General features: G+C 41.1%; 1 protein-coding gene across 1 annotated transcript in view; it reads left to right on the top strand.

The window, feature by feature from the left end:
- MDGA2 (MAM domain containing glycosylphosphatidylinositol anchor 2) overlaps positions 1 to 14,432 on the top strand; it is a 382,446-nt gene that overhangs the window by 346,975 nt on the left and 21,039 nt on the right. The window contains exons 13-14 of the mRNA XM_075029427.1: positions 5,368 to 5,545; positions 13,527 to 13,547. Coding sequence (XP_074885528.1) covers positions 5,368 to 5,545; positions 13,527 to 13,547 — 199 coding nt within the window. The remainder of the gene's footprint in view (positions 1 to 5,367; positions 5,546 to 13,526; positions 13,548 to 14,432) is intronic.

The raw sequence follows: 14,432 nt of genomic DNA, 5'->3' as shown, positions 1-14,432 counted from the left end.
TGTTAGGTGTCTCAGCACCATGCAGACCTTTAAAAATGTTGTGCTAGAAAGCCCTTGTTCCTCCGGCTGGTTGCATGGCTCTCCAACTCCGTATAGATCTGACCTTCTTTTTTTTTCTGTATCAGCAAGTAAACGAGCTCAACTGCTACACTTATTTTCAACAGTTTTAATATTTGTCAGCCAAGGGTGCTGTTGCTGTTTCACACCAGGTTTGGGAAGCGGCTCTGTGGCTGGGATCCGACAGGGATGTCCCAGGCTCTAGGAGTGATGCCTCCATGCAGCCTCTTCACTTCCACTGCGACCGTAGGGTTTATTTTAGTGAAAAGAGAAGGTTGAAAGCTGAATGTGGTGAAAGCTGTGCTGATACTGATGTTTTTTTATTTATTTGTTCAATAGCAGAGTTGAAAAATCAGGCATGGGGAGGTTATGTGTCAAACCTAGTGAACAATTTTGAGATGTTTGGGGGTTTTTTTCTGGTTTCCATGGTAAAAAATAGAATTAGAACAGAGCTGGTGTTGATTGCAAGGCAAAAAGATGTGTATTGCTTCCTATGGAGAAATACCAATATCCAGTACTGGCCTAGGATGCATAATACTGAAATGAAAAATCAGATTGTTTTGCTTTCACAATGAGTAAAATAATGGAGCTTCTTTATTGCTTTTGTTTGGGTGGTTGTAGAAAAGGGTGATGATCTAAAGCAGCAACTGAATTTGATACAAATTCATGACTAGTTTCGGTAATTGCAAACGTTAAACGCAAAGTATTAATAATTAAAATTATTTGCTGAAGTCTCTGTTTCAGTAATTTCTTATCCAAAGATGAGGTGTAATGTAGAATATTTTTACAGTAGACCACTGTAAGGAATCAGAAGCACCTCTAAGCAATGGCTAACTAACTTAAAACAACTGCCAGAAAGTCAGTATTAGCTCACACAACTGGAAGCACAGTTTTGTTAATACAGTACTCACCAATGTAATTGGTAACCAACATGATGGCATAGAACATGTGGCTTAAAAAAACACTAATGATGTCTATTTAAAAAAAAATAGTTATTTTCTTTATGTTGAAAATTAGGTAATTTTCTCCAGACTTTTATGTTTCTCTGATTCTTAATTTTTGTGATAGGTACAGACAAAATGATGAAATTATGTTTGGTATTATGCCACTCACTTTTGGGGTATGGTCAATTGGTTTAATCTTGCTTGTGAAAATTTCTTGTATTCAAGTTGATAGTTTGATTTTAAAAAAAATAAAATAAAAATTGGAATCCATTGCAAAGAACAAGCAACAATAATCACAATGGAAGTAAGAGCAGGGAATTTTCCTTTAGAAGGACCAGCAGCCTTCATGAGCTCTGCAGAGCAGTTTCTGTTCCAGTATATTAGCATCACTTAAATTTTTGGGGGAACTGTTGAGGCAAAATAAAAAAAATATAGAGACCTTAGTTTTCCATTTGTGGGCTGAATTAGTTGCATGTAAATTTGTTCCCCATTTGTGAATTCTATAAATTTCTGCTGACCATTTTAATTTTAAAATCTTGTACGTATTTCAGATAAAACACTTGGTCTTCATTATGAAGCTTTTGAGAAATTGTGCCAGGACCTGCACTAGGTGCCTTGTTGTTGTCACTGTCTATAAAGATATGGTGAATTCAGCTCCTACTACAGTTTGGTATAGTCAGAAATATTGGGTAGAATGGAGTTTCTCAGGAATTTTATTTTTTTTAAATAATGTTGTTTTTCAGTATAGGAGCAGGGGGGTGTGAATGAAAAAGTTTCTCTTTGAGAAAAAAATTCTCATTTACCTTGGTCATTTTTGCATTTGTAGATGTACTTGAAGGACATTTTAAAATAGCCATGTTGGGTTTAGAAAATTTAAGATTTGCGTTTAAGAAATACAAAACCAGAAATACTTGCACATATAAAATAGAAGGTTATTTTACTTGACTGGCTAGATAACTTTTTAAATTTGCAAATATTCACAAAGGCTTGTTTCCAGTTCCTGCTGAGAGCAGCAGCTTTTCTCTGGAAGCACTTTCCAGTTTGACCACGCTAGCGGTGGCAAGCGTCCGTCCGCATGGGTCCAGCAAGAAGATCCGTATGGGCAAATTCCCCGTGCACCGCTGTAAAAAATACAGTCTAAATCTTATCATAATTATCCTTAATATCTTCTCTGCAGCACACTCATCACTTTGCTCTCAAGGACAATGGTCTACTTGAGACAAGGCTTATCCGTTACTGGGAGGGCTCCCTGACAGCCCACGTGCCTTACGCATTATTCAACGTATATGAAAGGTCCCGGTGCCCTTTCTGTTTGTTTTTGCAATGTTTTAAATAATCCGTGCACCTCTGTTGTGAGCATTAAAGGCAGATCGGAATTCCGTGGCTGTTTTACCTGGTGTGCGTGAGAAGCGGAGCCTTGTCTTTGCACCTTCACATCCTTTTCCACGCGCAGCGTTGACCATACGCGATATTCGTCTTTTTTCTCCTGAGCGCTCGGATTTCAGCAATGCCTGGAAGGTTTTTGTGAGATGGGAGCATAAAAGCAGGGCTGCCGGTGGGCAGAGCAGAGGATGGGAGGAGCGGTTGCCCTAATGTGTGCTGACGGTTGCTTTGCGAGCTGTGGGATGCGAAAATAACACGCTGCAAAACCTGCGTGAAGCAGGTATCCGTGGCATGTTTTTATTCATGGGTATCTAAAGAAGACACAAGGAGAACAGACTGAATTTCTGTTGAACAACCTGTACCTTGGGTTTCGTCGACTGTTGTGTTGGTCTCAGTACTTAGGTACAAAGCGCCATGAAAGAGTTGGCATCTAACAGAATCTGTCAAATTCAAATTTTTCCTGAGCTCCCCTGGGATGATCTTTTAAAGATACAATATAAATGCACATACTTTCGGTATCTTTATTACTTTTAATAATAACTCTTTGTAATGGAGTGGCTTAGGGAAACCATCCAGAGGAATGCTGCACAGTCCAGGCTGTGTACGAAGTTGTGGTGGACATTTCGTTGCTATTGTGTCGTATGAAGCGGGTGATTTGAATGCTTGCAACAGGGAAAAGGTGATGCAATTGGGGTGGATGCCCATGGGATGCTGCTCAGGGCAGATGCTGTAGGTTGGGTTCAGGCCGGCGTCCCCAGGCTCCTCAGCAAAGCACTTACCTCTCGTCCCGCTCTACACCCACACGTCCATCCGAACGCTTTCTGGTGCTTCAAAGGCAGACCGCTACCCTGTGCACGTGCGGGATTTGTATTAACCAACGTAACTCTGCACATCGGGCAGGCGGTGGTGTGGGTTTTCCATACGGTAACTTGTTTTTGCATTTCTAACCTAATCTGAGATTTTTTTTACCTAGCATTTCTCCTGTGCATGACTTAATGCCTGCGGGGCCAGCTCTGAAGAGCCACCTGAGCCTACAGCATGGCTCAGCCAGCGTGTGCAAGAGGAGAAACCCTGAAATAACATCTCAGATGCACTCGGCATCGGTCTAACTCAAGCCCCGCAGAGGCTCAAAGCGCAGTAAAACACACACTGATTTTGGTGGAAGCAAAGCAAAGCTGATGCCTAGAGCTGTTCCATCACCCCAATTTTCTTAAGAATGTCTCTTGGTTTCTTTGCTTTGTGGTCTGAGTTTTATTTAATGGGCATATAGCTGTACGTGTGTAACATACTTTAACGATAAAAGTATTGACATCTCTGTCCCACTGCTATGAATTTCAAGCTTGGAGTCTGTTAATATTGCTGCAAATGTAGTTTATTTGGATGAATGTGGTAGATTTAGTACTAGATTTCAGCAATTTCAGTGTACATTTTTACTGCATCAGCAAATTAAAGTTTTCGAATAAAAGGTTTTCTGTCCTTACTAGACTCTGTATTGGTGAACATGTAATAGGTAAGAACTTCAGCATCATGACAGGTGTAGTAAGCTTATTGGAACATCTTGTTTTAGCATCACTGCACCTATAGAGTTGTCTTGGGATGCATGGTAAATATTTAATGATTTTTCCTTTGTTTTCTGCAGATAGTGTCTGTAATAAGGCAGAGTATCTGCAAGTAATATTGCAATACCAAGTCATTCTGCTGCCCAAAATGTGTATGATTTCTGCTTATCTATAAACTAGTTAAAGTAATGTTAGAGGCAATGTGGCACTCTCTGCTTCTGATGCCTCCTTCTTAATTAGATTTTTTTTTTCTTTTCATTTCTTGGTAAGGCATATAAATAAAAGAAACTATGGATTTTGATGTTGAAAACACTGTGCAGTCTATAAAGCACAAAAATCTATGCTTTACTTTTTTTTTTATAAAACAGCCTCTTGTTTGCTCATATTGACTTTCATTGTTCTCTGAAATCCATCCATCTTTGAGTTTACAAGGATTGCTGATAATTATGCACTAAGGCCATTAATGGCTAGCCTATTTCTTTCTCACTCATCAACAAAAGTGGTAAGTGCTTGGAAATCAAACTGCATTTCAGTTCTTCAGCGTGCTCTTATTAGCTTCAAATGATGCCCCACATGACAGCTGGGAAACCTCGTTGCCTCTAATGAGGAGGCAGCACCCAGCTCATGGAGCCACGGCTCTCCCAGCCGGTGTGCACAGTGCCAGAAAACACGTCCGCCACTGCAGGTGGCCAATATTATTTTAAATTATTGGAGGGAATGGGGCTACTAGATGTGAGGAGCCTATTTATCTGGTCGGGTTTGAAGGCATAGCATTTGAGAGCTGGTAAATTCAGGCTCGGTAAGCTGGTGAAATGAACTGAAATGAATAACATTTCTTTTAAGGAAAAAAAAGGTTATTTAACTTTTTGACAAGTAGGTTTTAAACGTAGGGGCAGATTTCCAAAGAAATTTAGGCTCTTAAAGATGGAAGAATTCAGTGAGATTTTGAAAAATGCCGTAGCATCTGCTTGGATGCTTGGGTGCTTACATGCCGTCACAAACCGGGTGCTTGGCCCTTGCTGTAGTCTCTGTCCGATGAGTGCCAGCGATCCTCCCGAACTGAATTAACGCTGCGTTTTCCTGCATGCAGCAATCTTCGAGTGCTGCAGGCTGCCTGCAGCCTTTGGGCTGCCCGAGGTTTGGTGCAGGACCTGCGTGGGCAGAGGAGGACGGGCAGACGGCGGGCAGGGGTGGCCCTTTGATAAAATGGGTTTGCAATCTGTCATCTCATCACAGAAACGCTCAGTAGTGGGTTATTTCAGGGAGGTTCGCGTTCTTGCTGTATCTCTAATCCTCCTGGGTCGTTTGAAGGTTTAAGGAAGCACCCGGGGTTGCACGGGTCTGCCATGTGCTCCCATTCATTTCTAAGGTGAAGACTATCTATCCCAAAAGTTTTGACATTTGCATTCTTCTTTTGATTTTAGGCTGGACAACAGCGTTGGTGGGAACAGGAAATTACAGTAAATGGAAATATTCAAAAGGGAGAATTAATTACCTACAACCTAACTGAGCTGATCAAGCCAGAGGCGTATGAAGTCCGTCTAACGCCCATCACCAGATTTGGGGAGGGGGACTCAACTATTCGGGTCATCAAGTATAGTGGTAAGAAGACCTTCGTGTACGAGCAAACGCGTTGCGGTGCGTTCTGCACAATTCGGTCTGCTGTACAGGGTATGGCTGCACTGGATTGCACTTTGTGAAGTGATACCAGTCCTGCAAATAATGCTGCAAGGGCTGAGTGTGGGCATCTGGGAAGGAGGGTTCTGGGTAGAACTGGGAAGAAACAAAAGTTTCCACCTCTGGCAAGATTCACAATGACAACAACAAATTCTGAATAGCCAAAATTCAAAAGCATATCAAAGTTTTTGTGAAATAAACAAGGAAAAAGATGGAACAAATTAATGTTAGCTTCATGAGATAGCTCATTTCAAGAGTTTGTTCTTACTTTGAATGCTTTGAAGGACAATGAGTTTTGAAGAAAAATCGACAAGACAAGTAGTATTCTGAAGGTGTCAAATCAGTTGTGATATCATCAAAATACTTTTTTTTCACCCAGAATGAGCACTTTTTGAGAAGTTCTTATTTGAATGTGAATGATTAAAAAGAAAAAAAAAGTGACCGTTTCTAGACCTATGCAAGTGGAAAAGGGCGTTTGTACTTTTTCCTCTAAAAGGTCATGCCATGAAAAAGATTTGTCCACTTTAATCTAACAAGAAAAATACAGTATCCATACATCCTTCTGTTCAGTCTCCCAGCATTACCAGGAATTAATTCCTAGAGCTCTGAAAAATCCCTCAAAATACCCTTCTTAGGGTATTTATTTAATGAATAACTGAATCAGTTTTTGTTTTTCTCCTGTAAAAATCACAATGAATGAGTAAGAGGTACCTTAGAGAGAAGGTAGCTCTGCTAAAGATATCATTGTGCAGTTCGCAGTGGGAACCTGATGTGCTGCGTGGAAAGTTTTTATAATTCAAAAAGGGAAGTGATGGCAGGGAGAGATATTTGTAAACATGGAATCATGAAAGTATGAGTTTATCATTTGGGGACAGACTTCCGTAGTAGGGCCTGTAGAGACAGGACAAGGGGTAATGGTTTTAAACTAAAAGAGGGTAGATTAGGACTAGATGTAAGGAAGAAATGTTTTACAATGAGGGTGCTGAGGCCCTGGCCCAGGTTGCCCAGAGAGGTGGTCGATGCCCCATCCCTGGAAACACCCAAGGTCAGGCTGGACGGGGCTCTGAGCAACCTGGTCTAGTGGAAGGTGTCCCTGCCCATGGCGGGGGGGTTGGACTAGATGGCCTTTGAAGGTCCCTTCCAACCCAAACTGTTCTATGATTCCATCATGAGGAACCTTGCTAATCTTGCAGGACAAAAGCCATGTGACACACAGGTCAAGTCACAGCTAGCCACGTAGGTCTAATTCCTCCAGGAGCTGGATCCAACAGTAATTAGTGCTGTACAGATACCTAAGAAAGTCCAAAGCAGAAAATCACATGCAGCAGAAGACACAAAAGCAACCTACAGATCAAGAATTACTTTAAAAAAGTCATTGTCAAGTAATTTAAAGTAGTGAACAAATCTGAAAAAAAATTAAATGGCTTGTGCATCGTATGTGGAATTCTTTATGATCAATGATTAGCTCAGCCCTACTCCATCTCATCACAAGTTATTTTTCTCACCGTATTAATATCAAGGGAAAAAATTACATTAAGCAATCTCAAATATCAATCCTAAAGAATGTAGTGGCACATTTCACTAAATGCCAGATCTGCTAATGATGGTGATGGGTGAATCTTAGGTTTTGCCTGTTACAGGAAAGTGTTTGCAAAGTCTGCATTTCCCAAAGCTCATGAGAACAAAAGGTCAATTAAAGAGAGGACTCGTTTACTAAATCTATGAACACACAAATGAGGAGAAGATGCCCATTCCGCAGAAATTCCTGTTGGACTTTGCCTCCTTGCTGGACCTCTTTACCCTAATAAGTGCCCATACGCTGACACTAGCGGTAGGAGTCTGGTCTCTTTGGGGCTCCTCACGTGCACAAGGGAAAGACACAGAGTCTTCCCAAAGGTGATCAGGAGCAGAAGCTTCTTTCAGATGTTTGGGATTTCTCTGCATCAGTCCCAATCTCTCCATGCTGGCTGTGACAGGGAGACTTGCGTCCTCACAGCCAGCTCGTGCCAGGCAGCCACTGCCCTCTTCTGTGGACCTGGAAATTTCTCCCATGACTTAAATACTGACCAGTGCTCTTATAAGGAGAAAAAACCACCATTAGCTCACTCGGTCACTACTGCTGTATTTTGGTGGTGGTTGTACTCTGGCAAGTCTCAGGGGGTTGATTGAGGTCTCGGCTATGGCTCACAACCGTGCTGAGTTTGAGGTTTTAACGAAACATTATGTGATTTACATTTCTAGCCCCTGGCTGGCAGGAAGAACATTCCCATGCAGCACAAAAGGCATATTTTGTCTGCTGAAATTTTTTCTGCTAGAATCTGCCATTAGCGCAGATGTGAACAACATTCCATTTCAAACGTGCTGATGAGGTGCCAATGCAAAATCCAGCCGCCCAGGAGAGAGGAAGCCGCTGCCTTGTGTCCCAGATGGAGAGATGCTTTTGGAGCAATACGCAGTGCTATTACCCTGGTGCCGACAAATTCACAGCTTCAGAAATCATGAGCCAGATGCTAATCAGTAAGATAAACCTAAAGTGACTTCCCTTTGAAGAGGGATCCCAGAACCGCTGAGGCTTTGTGTGCTTAAAATATGCATTTTTATCTCAGCATCCATCCAATGACTGTAGTGTCAGCAAACTATTACCGGGCTAATTTTAAGGATGTTATAGCTTCAACTGTAAAATAATGATATCACATACATTCTTATAATGCAAATATGATACCTATAATCTGAAATGCTGGAATCTTAGAAAAGCAGTTAATGGGCTAGCAGAATGCACAGCAGCAGGCCTGCATCAATGGAAGAAATAATTATAAACAATACCCAGAAAATAAAAGACATCATGCGAATGTTTCTTAAAAGGCAAACGAAGATAATTTTTTACATTTTTCTCCCATTACAATCTTTTTAATTGTGAGACCTCAGGCAAGAAGAAAAACATTTGAATTTTCCTATTTTCAGTGGGGATTTTGTGTGTGCGCCTCTGTGTGTTCAGTTTTGATCAGTACTCCAGAAGCACCCTGCCCTCTAGCAGTGTCAGCCATTCTTTCTCATCCCACCACTTTAGGAATACACTTTTTGGAGGAACAGGACCCAGGACCATGTCCTTTCAGATCTTGAATATGTCCAAGGATGGAGACTTCACGATGTCTCTGGGCAACCTGTTTGGTGCTCAATCACCCTTAGAGTAAAAGAGTGTTTTTTCTTAGTTTTCAAATGGACCAATGTATTTGTATTGCTGGTGAGGATTCTCATTGCAAACATCTTTTGCTTTATTTTTTTAACTATTAAGCAGGCTGATAGGATTTCACCCCATTTTAAAGAAATGCAGCCACTGTGAAAAGCGGATCAGACACATTGTAGTTAGAATTGCTAAAAATGGTAGCAGTGTCTTTTGCCTTTAAGGAATGCATTAACTTTTGCAGTTGAGTTTCATTTTTGTGCAAATAGAGAATAGATAGGCCATGCACTACCTGGGTTTTACTTTGACAGCTTAAGCTTGTCTTTTGTAGTAGGACAATCTTGGGTAGGTACTGCACAGAACTGATTTCTCCAGAGCAGTTACGAAGTGTGTAAGGATCAACATGACATTTCTAGTGTATTGGTTGTGTTTGCTGCCTCACTAGAGAGAAGAAAGTTTCTCCAGATTTCTTCCAGGGAATGAATCACCCTCTGGACATGCCCGTATCTCTCCAGTGACTTTAGAGACACTCCAATGACACGCTTAGATGAGGTGTCTAACTTTGAGATCGCTAAAGTTAAGCCACATTAATCCTGCCTGTGAAGTCGTTTTTATTGGATTACATTCCTTTGTAAGTGATGCAGAGTACATTGCCTTTTAAATTAAAACCCACAACTGGAGATTAACATGGAAATTCCTAATATACAAAAATAACAGCTTCCAATGTGCTAGCCTGCTGGTAGCCATCTGAACGTCCAAAGTAAAGGAGACTATTAAGGCAGGAAAACCTCAGTAATGAGCTCTTTACAGTACACCCTGCCATCCCAAGTGGGGGCTGTAAATACAAATAAAAACTCCACAGTATCCAATCCCATGAATCAAAAACTTACCCATGGCGTAAGCATTTCATAGGGAAATCCCTCACCTGCCATGAATTATTCTTTCCTCTGCATGCCGAAAGGACGGGAGAAAAGAGCAATCATCACAGTAGGAGCGACATTGATAATTACAGCCAAACGTCACTTGAGAAATTCTTTGGTAGATACATATGTTACTCTGCTAGTGAACACAGTCTGCCAAGTAAATACAAACAGGGCAATTTAAGTAGCACTAATGAGTGTTTTGTAGGCTAATACAAAATAGATATGTCTCATAGTAACAGCAGATATGTCTCATAGTAACAGTTTAAAAATTATCTCCATCGCTTTACAGAAATCTATGTCAGTCTATTTGATGCGAACTGGCTGTAAAGTCCTCCAACTACTCCAATTAAAACTTCAGCACTTGCTGTTTTAGAAGTGTACTTATGTTTAAATATTTTTAAATTTAACCAGTGATAAAAGAAGAAAGTTTAGCTCCCTTCTATGAAAACAGCCAACAACCCAATGTCACTACTATTGGTACGTAGAATCAGCAGCAGATAGTCGATGGGGGCCAGTTGCTTTGTAGTCCATCTTGCGTGTTTTCATATGAGGTTTAGCTACTCCCCAGATTCTGTATGGAACACAAGTATATAATTGTGGTTAGTATTTATTGCTATTATTCTTATTATTCTATTTCTAGCCCCAGAAAAATAAAATTGGCACCAAACAGGGCATAAATGATAGGATTTATAAGTTTGCACGGACATACATTTCCACTATTATCCAGTGTTATAAATAGTAAGTTAGGATAATTGCTATTATGGGAGGAAGAAAGCCTTGTCCTTGTAGAGTAGCAGTTTCTACAGTGAAGATTGCTTTTCCTGTGCAAACCAAGTGCTCAGAGGTATGGGCTCTTGATCTTCATTAAAGCTCTTAGGTGCTGGTTGTAATTACCACAAGTAACCAGTTTCCAGTGGTAAAAAATACAGCAGCTGAATATCTAGCATGCTTCTACTTACCTCTGGCTTTATGCTTTTTTGCGGTTAAGAAAGCTGGTTTGCAGCTATTTCTTTAAAGGAAGGACATAACGTTGCAGTCTCTGAAGGCCACCTCACTTGTAAGCTGAACAAGTGTCTGTGTTGGGAAGGTTCTGTGGGAAATTTAACTGTCTTTGTATAAATGCAGTTACACCTAATAGAAGGGCAAGCATTAAGAAAAACCATGCAGCCCACATTTTTTCTGCTGTGACTTGCACAAATACAGATCACCAAAAAGTAAAATCATCCAGCAAACTGAAATTCCAGCAGGTTTTATTCTCTGCTTGCTTAGGGAACAGCAGGAAGATTAAGGGATCATCCGTCTTGGCTCTAACCAAGCTCAAACGTTTCATGACACTTTGTTGTCCTCCCGAGATTCTCCACCAGCAAAACCTTCCTCCCAGCACGAGCCAGGGTCAGCTGAGCAGAGCAGTGATAACCCTCTGAGGTGCACAGATTTTCCAGGCATTTCAAAGTCATCCTTGGGAATTTACTCCCTCAGTCATCCATTAATTTCCCTTTATGGCTGATTTAACTTACTACCTGTGTGTCGTGCATGCAGCAATCTCATCTTTCTGCAGTGAGAGCTAGAGCCATTACAAGTTGTCTTACAGCAGTGGGCTGTATTACTTAGAATAGTGAGATTTCTGGGCTTTTCATTTGGTTGTGGTCTTTTTTTTTTTTTCCTAGTTTATGATGTTAGATAAGTTCAGACTAACTGCTTCAATTTGTTTTCTGCTTTTGTCAATCAGTGTGAACTGAAGCTAGTTTGGCAAGAAGCCTTTTTTGCTCTGCTGTGAACAATCTGAATAGCATGACTCAAGGTTACATGCTGATGATAGTTTCCATAAAAGCCCATACGTTTAGTTACAAATCAAGCATCAGTAAATGCAGTTCCCAGCAATTTCAGCTAATTCCAAGTTCAATCACTCAAGGATTTCACAAAATGAATGTTTCTTGGAGAATGAAAGGTAATTTGTTGGTAAAAGCTATGAGGTTATCTAATATAATGTAATGACTAAGTTTCTTAAGAAGATTGCACTGGGGCAAATCACTGTTCATTTGTTTCAGAGAAGGCAAGATAAAATGGCAGAGTTGCTAATTTAGAGCTGTTTTGAAAACTTCAGATTGAATCTAATCTACACAGAATCCATGGCTGGGGTCACAAAGCAAGTGCTCGTGTCTGTAAACATGGCATGGGAGGGGCAGCAGGAAAACAGGGAACAACGCTTGTACTGAAGTCTGGCATTACCAGATGTACCTGTTATTTGGACATAAAATTTTAAGCCAAACTTTCTGTTAATAACATGCAATTCCAGCTGTGGGTTTAGCATCCTTCTGTTTCTCACGTGCATGAGGGCTTATAGCAGAAAGGCCCTGTTTCATAAGTCATCCATCCTCAAATTTACCCTTCTGCAAACAGGTAGCACAGAACTGCAGACTAATTTCTCATTCAAAGCCCATTTCCCACATTTAGCATTGTATAGGTAACTCTGGACCTAAACCTGGGTAGCCATCCCCATAGTTAATATATCTGTAGTTGTTTGACTATCATTCTGTTTCAGCCTATTAAGGTATTAAGTAGATGAACTTCAGTATTAAAGAATTATGGATGTAGAGGTTTTTGTAATTTTGCCAGGGGTCTGTGAAATAAGAGTGCCAGTTTTATCAGGTTTCCCAAAGATTCCCAGTACCCAATAGTCCTGCCATGCCGTGTGGGGCATTGCACAGACCCATAAAAGAACAGACAGAAATACTATTTTTCAGCAAAGTTATCTCGAGACTTCTCCGCAATGTTGGCAAAATTATTTTTGATGCCTCCCAAGGTGAGGGGTCGGCACGGGCTGCTCCTGCCATGGGATGGGGAGTGGGCAGAGGTGGGATGCAGAGGGGTGGGGTGCTGCACGGATGCTCGTCTGCCTCTGAGAGCGCAGCCCCAGCACAGCAGCATCCAGGACCCAGCCGTGCCGCTGGGTCCCTGTCCTGGTCACTGAATGCGGCTTCTCCAGCAAGCACCGAGTGTGCTGACGCTGCTGGCAGCTTTTTCGGACAACACATTTCACTTTCCTTTGTCATCTTCTTAAATTTCTTTAAAGTATATCCTCCCTAGAAGAGAGTTTATGTGCCAGAAGACTCTCATGTTTTTTCTTGGTTGTGTCTCTTGGTCCAATGAGTTCAAACCTCTTCTCACAAACTTGCTGTGCGTATGTTTTCTGCTATTTAAAAGGAAAATTGGCATTTCTAAGAAGAATGCAAGTGCTGTCTGTTTCTTAAAGACTTGTATGTACACAGACATCTTAAACTGAAGAATAGTATTATTCATTGAGTAGAAGGGTGATTCATTATGTTAAGTATTCTTGAACAATGCTGAAAGGAAATTTTAAGTGATGAGCAAGGTCCAGTGCAGAACCTCTGCTTTTGATGAATTCATCCTTTCTGTAGTTTTTTGTTGGATTCCTGTACAAAGGCATCACCCTGGAGTTTTGCTGTGCAGCTGTCCCCATCCTTACAATATCTGTGCCAATAATCTAGGTTTGATGCTTAATTACAGCATCTTCTTTCCCAGGCTGCAGGTATTAGTGACGGAGCGTAGACATCGTGGATGGGAGAGGCTGTTGTTTCTCACTGAAATCATTGCCTTGGGATTGCCAGGGAGCCACAAAATTTGCTCAAAAAGGAAGTTAGAGTTTTGCTGACTGTCTCGGTGTAGGAGCCATGATCAAGGTCTTGAGGGGGAGGGAACAACAGGAAATTTAGGATATTCTGAATACTGATGAATTAGAATTTCTTCTTTGTGCTAATTTTATTTTTGCTCTGTCTTCCAGCTCCAGTAAATCCACATCTACGTAAGTATTTCTTTATCTTTCCAGCTTTTATGTGTATGAAGAGTTGTCCTTGCACCCGTTGTCCCTTACAGTTAAAAAGTAAATGATAAGTGTTTCACTTTCAGTTACAGCCCATGGATTGCAGGGACCACCGTAGTTTTGTGCGCAAGCTGGGCTGGTGACTGAAGGTGTCATTCCTCTTGTTCTGCCAAGGTGCTAAAGCAAGAGTAGATGGAGAAAGGAAAAATTATAGCTCCAGCTCATCTTTCTTTCCCTCTGCCCAAACAGTTCATTGAAAGGAAAATACTAATGTTCTGAAATAACGTCCATTTGTGGGTGTTGCAGCTCAGTGTGTATGGGTGATGCTGTGCTTTAGTCATAGGAGTAGCTAAATACTTGTAAAAAAAATAGCTGAAAGTTCAAGTACTGTGTAGGAACAGTGTCTGCACCTCAACAGGTGTGATAAAAATCTTGAAGAAGTCAGTTTATGAAATGTTCTGAATTCATTTATCCTTGCATAAGAACTACATTTGCAGTTCTTGAGTTATTTTGATACTTCCCAGGGTAGTCAGAAGCTCATCTGTAGCTTTAAAACCAAAAGAAGAATGTTGCAGTGCATACAGGAATCACAGACCTCATTTGCACAGAGAAATGTGGAGACCAAAAGTGTAACTAGGGTGTGAAAGTGTTTAGACAAATGCACAGGAGGCAGCTCCACAGGCATGATTGAAAATGCAAACTCCGACTGTGTATTCGCTAATGTGCTGGTGCTCGGACGCGGGGGTGTTGCAGGACTTCTCTTACAGTTTGTTCTTACACTTCTCCACGGGCACTAAATCCCCCAAAATGTCGCAGACAGGAGACTGGGATGGAGCTTTAGTATGTCCCAGTAAAACCTCTCCATTC

Source organism: Buteo buteo, chromosome 6, assembly GCF_964188355.1.
Source record: "Buteo buteo chromosome 6, bButBut1.hap1.1, whole genome shotgun sequence".
Taxonomy (NCBI): Eukaryota; Metazoa; Chordata; class Aves; order Accipitriformes; family Accipitridae; genus Buteo; species Buteo buteo.
This window is presented reverse-complemented; position numbering and strand designations above follow the sequence as displayed.